Source organism: Lolium perenne, chromosome 5, assembly GCF_019359855.2.
Source record: "Lolium perenne isolate Kyuss_39 chromosome 5, Kyuss_2.0, whole genome shotgun sequence".
In the NCBI taxonomy this organism is placed as follows: Eukaryota; Viridiplantae; Streptophyta; class Magnoliopsida; order Poales; family Poaceae; genus Lolium; species Lolium perenne.
The window spans coordinates 185237368-185252141 of NC_067248.2; the positions used below are offsets into that span (position 1 = coordinate 185237368).

Sequence of the window (14774 nt, forward strand, 5' to 3'; positions counted from 1 at the left end):
TGCTCTCAAAATTGGAGGGTGTGGGGAGAGCTAATTTGCATAGTATTGATTAGCCTGATATACCAGTGCACAGGGCACGGAAGTTGTCAATCATCTTTGGGACGACCTCGCCGAAGAGCCCGATGACCACCTTGCCCACGCGCTTCCCGCCGATCTCAACCTCGAAGAAGAATTTGCTCGTTACCTTGGCCTGGAGCTCCACGTCACTCTGCAGCAGCAGACCAAGGAAAATTCAACCACCACGCAAAGGCTAGCGCCGAGCACAGAACTGCAACAGCTGGTACACAGTCTCATGGAGGGCGAACATGCGCGCATACCAAGCCTGAGCGACCCCGCGGAGCTGATAAAAGAAGAGAGAAAATTAACCTGGAGTCATTGACCATGTTTCTTGCCATGGAAGCTCCCCTGGTCTTGCCGGAGAAGATCTCGAGGCCCAGGATGCAGTGGAGTGCACTGCAAGTACGTATTAACAAAATAAAATTCCGTACATAAGAAGAAAACCTTTCTTGAGAGTTTCCCTTATTCGCTAATACACTATAGGTATAGTTTATAATCAAGAGATTTAACCTTTCCTTTCAGAGAACTAAAGCGAATCCGTTACACTGTTCAATAATGGTTCAAAGTATTACTTTAGGAGGTAGATCTAGGAGGATTTTTCAAATGATGGTTCAATAAATCCATGTAGTACATATGAGTATCACAAAACAAATAGTTCAAAATATTACATCACGAAGAATAAAAGGTTTATCCTCATTGACGGGCCTTAATTTGATCTTCAGTTTTGCCCCTTAGGTACAGGTGGAAGTCAATGGCAGCAATAGCAGTGCAGAACATAACATACAGTTTTGTCAAGCGGGTATACGTAAGTAGACGGTACAACAGATGACTGAAATAACAATTAAAAGCACACACAAAAATAAATTGCCTCAAAATAAGGGGAAATGGATCTCCTGGACAACTGCAATCCAAATAACATGAGTCACAAAACCATGAACGATGCGCAGTGCAAACTATACTCCTAGCTAGATGAACAAACAATTCTAAATCCAGCTAATTAAGTTAGAAATTGAGTAACGAAAAACAACAAGGTTTCCCTCTACCATAAAAAGAGTGTGGTCGGTATGATGACAGCTCAACTCCTTTTACCTTACTAAAGACTAAAGCCAAAGGTTCCCTGCATCCAATTCTTTGTTTAGCTATATATGGTAAGAAAATGCCAGGACAATCTAATATCGGTGTCTTAGTAGTTGTTGTGGCTTCAACTAAAGAACCAATCTCGTTTCTAATACAAAAGTATAAATATACATATATAGAAGCGAGCTTAGAACTGGACTGTTTTGATAAATAAAGTACAAAAACAGATTGCCATTAATTCACCGCTATTGATATTTACATGATCATTTCTTTAAAAATGCAATGTTGTATTTATCTTTCCCATATTTTAATAAACATCATTACACAAGCACCAACAACAAATTTTGCACGACCAAGGAAATTGCTACATTTGCCAAATTTCACCCATCGAGAGATATACTGCTCATGGTTTCATTTTCATACCAAACAAGTAGTTTTTATGGTGGAAATGAAGCTTACTTGTAACAAAGAAATGGTATGTTTTGGCCATAACACAAATGTGGCTATAACAGGACCCAAAGCAATATTATGTGTTTTTTTCATAAGGAGCGTTATTACCTTGTTCCCATTCTGAAACGGCCAGGTCTATGGAGACCTAGTACCATGAGCGCCTCCTAAATAGAAGCCTCCCATCCTGACTGGAAGCAAGAAGGAAGCGAGATGCTGGTGCAGAGAGGGTGACGAGGACGAGCGGCAAAGAGGCCCACAGGGCTCCGAAACCTAGCAAGATGACCACCTCGTCCTGGAGCTGCAACAACACGAGGTGTGATCAGAATCTGCAAGCCATATTTTCTTTGATGCCCAAGTTTTGGAGCAGATTTGATGATTTCGCATACAAAAATAAGATGCTGCGCTGCTACCAACCAGAAGAACCAACAGGTCGCGAGAGGACTTATGACAGGGGCAGGCTGCTAACGGCAAGGGTGCTGAAGGCCGTGGTGCTGCGCCATCCCGTCGCGTCGTCTTCCTAAGCTGGGAGCTCTGGCGCTCAGCCACCTTCGGCTCAATGGTCGCGGCGTTGCCCAGCCGCCAGTCACCTGCGTGGGAGAAATCGTGTCGGTGACTTGGCAGGACCCACCATGCACCACCTGAGGCCGCCGTTGTCCACCAACAGCGGCTGCCGAATAGATGAAGAGAAAAGGCTGAACAGAGGCCACTAATGCTCTTCAGACCTGGAGAATTTAACATCTGAATCAGAGACATCACTAAACCCTATAAGTGCAGCAATGGATAAATGTTGCATAAAGTACCATCTGTAACAACGGGGAACCTGACAATTTATTCTTCCTCGAATTGATATACGTTGTATAGTAAGGAGGAGTAGGAACGAAGTAAACTGGCTAGTTTACAGGGTGTACAGCTCTTACATTGTTTTCCTGCAAAATCCCCACCCTGAATCATGAAATCCTTTGATGATTCGGTGGAAGTAGCAGCCCTTGTATACATCCCCTTTTTCTCCTGCCCCAACCAAAACAGAGAGAAACGATGCATGAGTCCAGATACATACTACTGGACACACTTACTGACATAAGGAATGGATTTGCTCTCAAAATTGGGGCGTGGGGAGAGCTAATTTGCATAGTATCAATTAGCCTGATATACCAGTGCACAGGGCACGGAAGTTGTCAATCATCTTTGGGACGACCTCGCCGAAGAGCCCGATGACCACCTTGCCCACGCGCTTCCCGCCGATCTCAACCTCGAAGAAGAATTTGCTCGTTACCTTGGCCTGGAGCTCCACGTCACCCTGCAGCAGCAGACCAAGGCAAATTCAACCACCAAGAAAAGGCTAGCGCCGAGCACAGAACTGCAACAGCTGGTACACGGTCTCATGGAGGGCGAACAGGTGCGCATACCGAGCCTGAGCGACCCCGCGGAGCTGATAAAAGAAGAGAGAAAATTAACCTGGAGTCATTGACCATGTTTCTTGCCATGGAAGCTCCCCTGGTCTTGCCGGAGAAGATCTCGAGGCCCAGGATGCGGTGTAGTCGATTGGCGTGCCACCGCTGACGCCCTCTTCTGGGACGTGCTCCTTGAGCTCCTCCTTCGCCCGCGTGCCACGGTGGCCACCCCATCCGGCTCGATCCGCACGCCTCCACCTCTTCCAAGATGCGCTCCACAAAGGCAATTCTATGTAAGGCTGAATGAAAGGAACCAAGCATCAAAGTGCAGAATCGAAGTATCCAAGTATTAGAAGTAATGAGCAGAGGAAACATAGCTTAAAACAAACTGAGTTCAAATCAAGAAAAGAATTATCAAAGTGCAGAATCAAACAAACCAAGTATCGAAGTGCTGAATCAAAGAAAGGATGAGCTGAGTTTCATAGTCATGAAAATTAAACACACACATAGCACTCGTCCTCTCCCTATGCTTTTAGTTCAGGATAATATCAGCATGCTATTTCTCTCGCGTGGAACATTCTTCAGTCCAAACGGTCTTGCTAATCATTTAGGTGCAACGGGAGAAAACAGAAGTGGCACAATTAACACAGCTAAAACTAAAGAATAATAATGCTTATAGAGCTAAGAACAGGTCTATACAGTCCCTCTAATTATTCAGCTACAAAGAGAGAAAATAACAGTGGCACAATACTCAGAACTAACCACATTCTGAAACTCATCATCTTTAGAACCAAAATGACAAGAATCCAAATTGATCATGTACATGCAAATGTTAAAGCACGCAAAATTTAGCAAATAAAAAATGCAGCTGACTGCAAATACATGATCAAACAAAAAAAATTCTCTAATTCATTTTATAGAGTAAAAAATCAAACAGACTTGATCGAAGATTCCTTTAATCTTTTCAGTTTGGTTACACAGTATAAATGAGCACGGTGATGGTGATATTAAATGAAGCTTGTATGCCCACACCAATAGGGTATTATGAATGGAACTCCAAATACTTCAGGACAATACAATACAATAGGTCATGCAGTATAGTAAAGTTAATTATAACAGTAATACCTTTGTTTCACTCATGCCCAGAACTGTCTTGGTGATGCTACTCCTTTTTTTGAGAGTGCAGTAAAGCTACACCTAAGAATAGCAGAAACCATTGTTAGTTATTGCCACTGACACTGAAAATCTGGGATTGAGCATTATTTAGCAGACCACATACTCATAAACAATACTGCTCACACCGCATCTCTCTTATCATCTTTGAGACAATAAATCTGAGGTAGAGGCACCGTGGTGGAATGGATATAGCATATTTAAAAAAAAAACAAATCTGCACCAGGATCCGAAAAACTCACAATCGAACAAATCAATACATTTTGAACTGAGACTACAAACGGAGAGTGCAAGGCAGATTATAATATTCTAATAAGCCATCAATGCTATTGAATATTTAAGTAGGGATTGGTAGAGCACCCCTCCCTTCTACTAAACGAACTGATTTCTGTCCTTTTTTTGTAAGGCACACATCTGCTTCCATCTATACGAAAGCGGAACAAATTTTAAGAGAAGCACCCAATAAAAGAGAACTGCTACGAGATGGGAAAAAACAAATCAGAAATCTGCAACTCACAGTGCTTTGCCCCTTTCATGCTAGTGGTCGCCTGGGAACTGGGATGATGGTCAGCGGCAACCTTCTTGCTTTTGAGCGGAGTCGTCCAGCCGTCGCAAGTGCCGCGCGAGGCCGCGTGCGGCCGGCTTACCTGCACTCCCGCCCCACCAAAACCTGAGTAAGGAGAGAGAAGTCAGACCATGGAGGCAAATCGAGACGAGGCCGTTGTAGCTTCAGTTCCCGACCTCGGCCAGGCGCGTCTCCACCTTCGCGTCCGCCGCGGCCGGCATCGCCGCCGCTGCCTCGACCTCAACCTGTTGCTGCTTCACGCGGCCTCGGGCGCCGCTGCCACGACCCTCGTCCCCCTCCTCCGGACGAGCACGGCTGCTCCTCCAAACGAGGCCGGCCACCGACCAAATCGAGGAGGGACGGTTCCCCTCGCCGCCCGCTCTGCCGGCCTCCTCCGGGGCGTGCTCTTGCAGCACCTCCTCTCACCCGGCACTGGCTCCTCCAAGTTGCTGCTCTGCTGCTTCGGCTTTGACCCCGGCGTCGGCCTCCACACGCTCTAGGTTTGCGGAGGAAGAGGATTGGGCAGGAGGGAGGCAGCGGGTTGGTGGAGAATTTCACCGATCTAGGTTTTCACCATCTCATGCCCTCACGCGCACAGAAACGAAGGAGACGCGAGGGAACCGGCTTCGCTGCCTCTGGCTGTGGCTGCCCCACACGCCCTCGGACCCAGCATACAGGGACTCAGAACGAGCAGCAGCGGGTGCAAAAAAAATGATTGCATCGAACGGCTGTGGTGAAAAGTGGGGAACGAATTTACTGTGGCAAGGCCAAACGAACGGATCAGATGATTTTGCCCCTCTCAGACCCCTGGCTGGCCGGGTAGTGTTGGAACATTTATAGGAAGAATGCCATATTGAATGGAGGCAAGATATTTACGTGCCCCCGATACTGTGAATTTCCCCTTGTATTCCACCTCCGTGCGCGTCGTTACACAAAATTGTTATACGTTGTAGCCCACCCAGGTTCAAGTTCTAGACTTGGCATGAGTGTTTGCATTTACCTGGATTTATTCCAGGATTTAATCAGCGCTATGCTTTCAGTGGTAGATGACGTGTCCGTCAACAGCGAGGCGCCAATGGTGACTTCGTCAACCTCAAGATATGCCGACTCAGTCCCTCGAAGGTGTTCATAGGCGTAGGATGTGCGTGCGTGCGTTTATAGGGGTGTTTGTACATGCGTGTTTGTGAGCGTCTGCGTTGTACTGTGTTCTCAAAAAAAAAAAAAAAAAAAAAAAAAAAACCGGAGGCGTCGCTGAATCTTGGAGGCATTGTTCGGTTAATACGCTTCTTAAGTGTACTGGAGTGGATTGAGAGGTATTGGGGAGAAATTTAACTCAGATACAATTTAATTAATACACCCCAAACCATGCCAAGCGCTCGGAATTCTTGAAACCTCACTCCATTCTGAGTGTCCATTTGCTGTATAATATTTTCATACAAGCCAAGCCATAAACACCAACTCACGGGATGAATATTCAGCCAAGTATTACTGTTTTCCAGGACACAAGCAATATACCACCCAGGTCCCCTAAACGTCGGCTTAAGTCAAGACACATGCCCCAAGCCTTGCAAGTTTACGACGGCGTCAAATCAGATCTCATCTCTGTTGGGTTCAGTAAGCAGAGAGATACTCCCTGTCACTGAATCCGTGATATAGACGTGAGGCGTGTTCCAAACGACCTGTTCGTGCCGTCGCCCCGGCCGGCCCGGAGACGCCGATGGCGAAATGCGCTCCCGGCCGGCATCTGGCGCCTCCACCTTGTCCCAGGCTGTCTGGCTCCAGCACACGGGCCAACACGAACCGGCCTTTGAAAACTTCGCCGTCTTTGTCCACTTGGAAGTGAGCAGCCCGTGCGTGCCAGCGCCATGCATGCAGCCATATCACGGCCTCCTCCCGCGCCATCTTAATCCATGTCCAGACAGTAGAGCTCAGTTGCACCGGGGCACGCGCCGGCGGGGTTCAGTGAGTTGTGTGGTGTCCGATCAGCAAATTAATCATGGGGAGGACTCTTGCCGCGGCTGCTGCCGTCGTAGTGGTGTTACTCTTGTGTTGCTCGTCTGGGGTGCGTGGTGAGGAGTCGGACGACGTGAAGGAATCCCTCGTCAAGTTTCTGGTCAAGCTCGCCGGAGGCGGTGATGTTGGCGAGGAGAGGGCGCTAGCCCTCGGGTGGATCAACTCAACCGACCCCTGCCCTGGCGCCACCGGCAACGGCAGCGTCTCCAAGTGGGGCGAGCAGGTCGTGTGCTTCAACAACGGCGACCCCAACGCCGGCAAGATCAAGTACATCGATCTCCAGTCGCAGAACCTGAACGGCACCATCGACGCGTCGCTGCTCTGCGCCGCGCGTGCGCTCCGCCGAGTGAACCTGCAGAACAACTCGCTGACCGGCGGCCTCCCCGCGAGCATCTCGGCCTGCTCGGGCCTCCCCTACCTCTTCCTCGACCACAACCGGCTCTCCGGCAGCCTGCCGAGCTCCCTCGGCCAGCTCAGGAGGCTCCGCGTGCTCGACGTCTCCAGGAACGACTTCTCCGGCGAACTCCCAGACAGCCTCCGCCAGCTTCCCAACCTGGTAAGGTTCGCGGCCAACAACAACCACTTCGACGGCACCATTCCGGACTTCAACCTCCCCAATTACCGGAGCTTCAACGTGTCCAGCAACAACCTCACCGGGCCGATCCCCAAGAAACTCGGAATCATCGACATGTCCAGCTTCGCGGACAACGCCGCCGGCATGTGCGGCAAACCTCTCTTCCCCGAGTGTCCGGCATCGCCTTCCCCCGGTAAGGATGGGGAGAGCAAATCAAAGAAGACGCGGAAGATCCTGATGTACCTCGGGTACATCCTCCTCGGTTCCGTCATAGTGGGCTTCGTCGTCTACAAGCTCTGCTCCAGGAAACGAAAAAACAGACTGGGCAAGAAGGGCAGGGGTGGTGGCAAGGAAATCTTCGACAGCAGCACCGACCCGACGACGACGGCGAGCAAGTCGGCCTACTCGCTGCCCGCTTCGTCGGAGCGGAGCGCGACAGCGGCCGGAGGCGCGCCGTCGGTGTCGCTGGTGGTGCTGCGGCGGTCGGGCACGGCCTCCGTCACGTCGGCGGCCGCGGCCGCGGCGGCCAAGGACCTACGGTTCGAGGACCTGCTCAAGTCGCCGGCAGAGCTGCTTGGTCGCGGGCGTTACGGGAGCTCGTACAAGGTGGTGGTGCCCGGCGGGGCGGCGCTGGCGGTGAAGCGGATCAAGGACGCGTCGGTGACCGACGACGAGTTCCGGCAGCGGATGGAGCGGGTCGCACGCGCGAGGCACCCGGCCGTCCTGCCACCGCTGGCCTTCTACTGCGCCGCCCAGGAGAAGCTGGTGGTGTACGAGTTTCAGAGCAGCGGCAGCCTCCACAGGCAACTCCACGGTATGCTGCTGCTTCTTTGCACTTCTCGTTACAACAAAATAATTTGCTTCAGACCACATCGATTCAAAAAACAAGTTACACTACTTTGAACATTCTACACGAAATTCAACGATCATATATCGGTTCACTATAGATGTCTGTCTAATACGGAGTAGAAGATAACTCGAATTTCTGTGCGCCTGGATATCCCCAAGAATTAACCAATTCAAACAAGTTCCACTACTTTGAACATTCTAGTACAAGCCATAGAAATAGAATAGATTTGAACCTGGCGCCAGAGCCCAAATAATTACATGCTTTGTGGCCGAATGAGCCTAATTTCTTTATACGGATTGGGACATAGCTAACCCACTTCTTTTTGTAGTGGGCTAAAAAATAGACAGCCCTCTACAGTTGCGCCGTGTCCAGCCCACAACAAAGGAAGCCTGTTTCCTTTATAGTTTGATATATGTACTACATTCAACCTAAGAGCCCATCAATTGCAAAGTGATTCTCAAAAAAAAAAAAAGACCCCACTCCTCAATTGAGTGGAGAAGATTCGAGGCCACTTAGCTAAAAAATATCTAAGATATGCAATTGCGTACTCTTAAAAAAACTTAGCTTAAAAATAAATTTAGTACTCCCTCAATTCCAATTAATATGGCGTACACGATTTTCAAGATTTATCTTTGACCAAGATTTAAGCCATGTATATAAGGAATATTGGATGTGTAATTGGTATCGCTAGAATTTGTTTTCAATACGAATATGAATGTAACAATATCAATTATATACAATATTATCGAGATATTGTTGCTCATTTCTTTTGGTCAAATTTCGTCAGAAAATGCGTGTGACGTCTTATTCATTAAGATGGAGGTAGTAAAGAAGATCATAAACTTGATCAAGTGGTCGGGAATCTTCTTTCATGATATGTTCATGAGAAAAATCCCCCCCCCGCAAAAAAAAGATATGTTCATGAGAAGATAATACACTTTGGCTACTTGGTGAAAAAACAAAGAGTTCCTTAGGGACATCTTTTTTTGCATTCTTCATGAAAAAAATTCAACTACTGTGAACTTTCAAGAGTTCTTCCATATGATAAATACGTTTTCTAAATATTCCTGCATTCACTAATTCTTAGTAGAATAATTCTTGCTGCATAAATTACTTCTCAGTAAAATGTTATTACGAATCATGAATATAATGAGATTCTCTCGACGATGATTTGCAGGCTCCATAGAGAGCAGCCAGGCCCCGCTTGACTGGCCGGCGCGCCTCCACATCGCTGCCAAGGTCGCCGATGGCATGGCCTTCATGCACTCCGCCATGCGCGGCCACGGCGCGAGCTCCTACTCGTCCTCCTCCAACTCCTCCTCGTCCGACTCAGCCGCGGCCGCGGAGGGCGCGGTCGCCCACGGCGCCCTCAAGACCTCCAACATCCTCTTCACGGCCGGCATGGAGCCTTGCATCAGCGAGTACGGCGTCATCGCGCCGCCGCTCGCCCCCGGCACCGGCGGAAGCAGCCGGAGCTCCGGTCTCCGCGCGGACGTGCGCGCCTTCGGCGTGCTGCTGCTGGAGCTGCTCACCGGGAAGGCCACGGCGGCGCAGGGCGACGGTGCGGAGCTCGCGCGGTGGGTGACCTCGGTGATCCAGGAGGAGTGGACGGCCGAGGTGTTCGACCGCGCGCTGCTCGCCCGCGACGCCGTCGTCAACGAGCAGCGCATGGTGCGGCTGCTGCAAGTCGCCATGAGGTGCGTCGACGCCGCGCCGGGTGAGGCGCCGCCGACCATGAGGGAGGTCGCCGGGATGGTCAACGCCATCCGCGACGAGGACGACCGGTCTCACTCCGCGGAAGCATGACACGAGCATTTAAACTGAGACACTCGGCGGTCCCTTAATTCTGATCGGCAATTTATGTATAAGCATGTAAAATTAGCTGTATTTTCCTCTTTTTTTGATAAAGCTGTATTTTCCTTCATTCGGATAATCAGAAAGAACTTCATTCTTACTACAAGTCTACACTTCAAATGCCTTCTGTGTCAATTTTTGAAACGAAATTGCTAGTTTTCAGTAGACAACCAAGCTCATGCTCCTAAAATGTTGAATTTGCATGTGCACTTGAGTTACAAGTAGTGAGATTGCAAGTACGAAAAATGCCCGCGAACCGTTAGATTTGTTTCGTGATCCATGCTAATGGTGAGTTTCAAGGGTTGCAATTAAGACCGGATGATGTCGTCTTACTGAGAACGAAGTTTGTTCTCGGTACTATAGCCAAGCGTCCTATACAACACCCCTATGTTTTACATAATTACTCAAGGTTTACTTAGTGTTATCATCGTACCCCCTACCCTCAAAGATGTCTAGTACTCACCGTCATCCACTGTCCTCGATCCATCGCCTGCCTTTGTAAAGCGCACTGTGTGCCCACCTCCATAGGCGCCATCTCGATGTGTACCGTGTTATGATGATATATCTACATGGCTGCATTGAGCACCATATGGTTGCGGCGTCGCCAAATACACCATGACCCCAGAATGACAATCGTCGCTTGAACATTAACAAGCGCTTTGTGTACGGGTGGATCTGTGTTATGGCCTTACCAATGCCCTTGAGCTTACATATCACAGGTACCCGGCATCGTGGGGTACACTTGTTTCTCATATGAGCCAACCTACGGGGTAAATGGATATCCATGGGTAAAAATACCCACGTTTGAATCACATCATCTTAACCAACAACTAGTTATAAAAAGCAACAACACACAATCATGATTTATATTCAACAACTTTAGTCTCGAATCCTAGAGGCGAGTTGGTGACGTGATTTTGAAGGGGATCGACATGGGAGAGAGAGTTTAATGGGACGGGAGAGGTACAACAGCGATAGAACAAGATGTGAACATGAGATGCGGACTCAGGACTAGACTCACGAGAGGCGACATCGTTGGAGGGCAAGGATCCCTACTGGCAACGTTGAGGAGTTAAGCCTAAGGCGATTGTGTCTTTCCTAGCCTCATGAGTTTTGGTCATTCGGGATTAGAGAAAAATATATTATGGTCAGGTACTTAGGTTTACATGGAGAGGCCTACTTGTGAGATACCAAAGACCAAAGTACCCTAGGTCATAATCCTAATGGGTGATGTGCTCTTGCACATGCTTGGGTTGTCTAAAAGTTATAAGTTGTCTATCTTCTCACAACCTGTATAATGAGGACATCGCAACATTATGTGAGTTTTATCAACCAAAGTGTATAGAATCATGCGCCCCCACACGCCATAGTGGGCAAACTTGTGTGCGAGCTTAGTGAAAATAGATATAAATACTCCATCCATACAAAGATGTCTTAAATTTAAGTGATGAGCATATATGTTGTATCTCTTCAAGTTGGCAGGTGTGTGGTGAGTACAGGTTGTAGCTCTAGCATATGCACGAGGGTGTGAGCTGTAATTAGCTGCGTATGTGCACGAGTTCAGCGACCTAGTACAACTTGCAATTCAGATTCGAAGTACAGGCTTGGGCTCCTTTGATTCGCATGATAGAAAAAACATATGAATAGAATTGAGATGTTATATCTATGTGAATTCTATGGAAAGATGATGTGTTTTGATTGTAGCAAAGAGATTTTTCCATGAGGTATGACCTAATTCTTTTAAAGGATTTACACTAGTACAAGATTTCTATAGAATTAATTCCTATAGGATGTGTTCCTACGAATCAAACAACTTATATAGTAAAATTTTCCATAAAATCTAAATCCTACGCAATTTCTTTACAAATCCTACAATCAAAGAAACACTTATAGAAATAGTTCCAAGAAATTTGCGTTCCCCTCATCTCTGCGATCTTCGACCGTCGTAGCATCTGCATCTGCTGATCCAGTTCAGTACGCGACCAACAGGCTAATCTCCCACATAACCAACACGAGTAACATGCTGGACTGAAACTTGGGGTTGAGGGTTGACTAATCCAAGTCGTGCTCTATCCAGTCTACCTACACGTCAAAATCGAACCGAGCTGCAAAGCACGGTTGATTACTCTCGTATGGTTTTGCCGGGTTTGACTTGAGTGCCAACATGTATGCAAAAGCTGAGAACGCGTTGCCAACATATAGCTAACTTGTGTCGTCCGTTTCTTAAAGCATCTCCAACGGTGACGCTATATCGTGCTTGCGCTAAAATAACCGTTGATATACCGCCCATGGCCGACTTGCACCCTCCAGACGCGCTAAAGTTGTGCGCGCTCTAAATCTTTTTCCACGCGTGGCATTCTGCGCCCTCCAACGCCCCAAAAATAACGCTTCCGGTCGAGCGCGCGCTATCGCTGCAGCCCGTGCGAACAACCAACAGCCGCGATGAAACTTCACCCGCGCCCGCGCTTCGCCTTCACCATTTCAGCATTGCGATTCCGCTGCCATACCGTTTCATCGCCGGCGCCGCTTCTCTCCGCGCCCCCGCAGTAGATTCGCCGCCATGCCTCGATAAAGCTTCCCCAGGTCCCCGTGGAGCGAGCTGTAGGATAACGTTGCATAGAAAACAAAAAATTTCCTACCGCGAACACGAAATCCAAGCCAAGATGCAATCTAGAAGACGGTAGCAACGAGGGGATTATCGAGTCTCACCCTTGAAGAGATTCCAAAGCCTACAAGATGAGGCTCTTGTTGCTGCGGTAGACGTTCACTTGCCGCTTCCAAAAGCGCGTAGAAGATCTTGATCACGGCGCCACGAACGGGCAGCACCTCCGTACTCGGTCACACGTTCGGTGTTGATGAAGACGATGTCCTTCTCCCCGTTCCAGCGGGCAGCGGAAGTAGTAGATCCTCCTCGGAATCCCGACAGCACGACGGCGTGGTGGCGGTGTCGATGGAGAACTCCGGCAGGGCTTCGCCTAAGCGTATGCGGGAGAAGTGGTGGAGGAGGAGAGGCTAGGGTTTGGGGAGAGGGGGTGGCTAGGGCGCCGGCCATGGGCAGCCCTAGGTGGTGCGGCCAAGAGTGGCTGCCCCCCTCCCTCTCCTCCTCATTATATAGGTGGAAATCCCCAAGAGTTGTAGTCCAAGTCTTCGAATAAGACCCCAACAACAAAACCTCCCATAGGTGGGAAACCTACTCAAGGGGGGAGTCCTACCCAAGGTGGGACTCCCACCTTTCCCTTAGGTGGGGTGGCCGGCCACCTATGGTGGAGTCCACCTGGGACTCCACCCCTTAGGGTTTGGCTGGCCATGCAAGGTGGAGTCCCTTCGGGACTCCACTTTCCATGGTGATTTCTTCCGGACTTTTCTAGAACCTTCTAGAACCTGCCATAAATGCATCGGATCATTTCCAAACTTGGAATATGACTTCCTATATATGAATCTTATTCTCCGGACCATTCCGGACCTCCTCGTGATGTCCTGGATCCCATCCGAGACTCCGAACAAAACTTCGAACTCCATTCCTTATTCCATATCTACTTAAACGACATCAAACCTTAAGTGTGTCACCCTACGGTTCGCGAACTATGTAGACATGGTCGAGATCTCTCTCCGACCAATAACCAATAGCGGGATCTGGAGATCCATAATGGCTCCCACATATTCAACGATGACTTAGTGATCGAATGAACCATTCACATACGATACCAATTCCCTTTGTCACGCGATATTTTACTTGTCCGAGGTTTGATCATCGGTATCTCTATACCTTGTTCAACCTCGTCTCCTGACAAGTACTCTTTACTCGTACCGTGGTATGTGGTCTCTTATGAACCATTCATATGCTTGCAAGCTATTTAGACGACATTCCACCGAGAGGGCCCAGAGTATATCTATCCGTCATCGGGATGGACAAATCCCACTGTTGATCCATATGCCTCAACTCATACTTTCCGGATACTTAATCCCACCTTTATAACCACCCATTTACGCAGTGGCGTTTGATGTAATCAAAGTACCTTTCCAGCATAAGTGATTTACATGATCTCATGGTCATAAGGACTAGGTAACTATGTATCGAAAGCTTATAGCAAATAACTTAATGACGTGATCTTATGCTACGCTTAATTGGGTGTGTCCATTACATCATTCACATAATGATATAACCTTGTTATTAATAACATCCAATGTTCATGATTATGAAACTAATCATCTATTAATCAACAAGCTAGTTAAGAGGCTTTACTAGGGACTCATTGTTGTTTACATAACACACATGTATCAATGTTTCGGTTAATACAATTATAGCATGGTATATAAACATTTATCATAAACATAAAGATATATAATAACCACTTTTATTATTGCCTCTTGGGCATATCTCCAACAGTCTCCCACTTGCACTAGAGTCAATAATCTAGATTACATTGTAATGTACCTAACACCCATGGCATTCTGGTGTTGGTCATACTTTGCCCTAGGGAGAGCTTTAGTCAACGGTTCTGACACACTCAGAAACGTATGTATTTTGCAATTCATTTGCGTCTTCACGCATCACTCATTTTTCAAATGAGTCGGCATTAAATATGTTTGGTCTTCTGGTGGAACCTTAATTCCGCGGTCTGAAATATGTCACTAATATTGTCATACACAATATAGCTTCAAAGTTCTGACACTATCGGAACTACACCTAGTTCTCAAAGAACCTCTTGACTTAACATCCTCAGTCATTGTCAAAACAACGACATATTCTGCCTTCGTTTGTAGAATCCG

The 14774-nt window shown here is 47.9% G+C and overlaps 1 protein-coding gene across 1 annotated transcript; it reads left to right on the forward strand.

The window, feature by feature from the left end:
- Window positions 1-6646: 6646 nt before the first annotated feature.
- On the forward strand, window positions 6647-10057 carry LOC127301210 (probable inactive receptor kinase At1g48480). The gene is made up of 2 exons (XM_051331432.2): window positions 6647-8114; window positions 9328-10057. Exons 1-2 carry the CDS (start codon window positions 6710-6712, stop codon window positions 9954-9956), a joined length of 2034 nt encoding a protein of 677 aa, XP_051187392.1. The 5' UTR covers window positions 6647-6709; the 3' UTR covers window positions 9957-10057.
- Window positions 10058-14774: the final 4717 nt, after the last annotated feature.

Bases quoted from the DNA above. Each gene is read 5' to 3' on its own strand.
- LOC127301210 (XM_051331432.2), top strand. From the start codon at position 6,710: ATGGGGAGGACTCTTGCCGCGGCTGCTGCCGTCGTAGTGGTGTTACTC. The intron at 8,115-9,327 runs GTATGCTGCTGC...GATGATTTGCAG, and splicing joins CCTCCACAGGCAACTCCACG to GCTCCATAGAGAGCAGCCAG.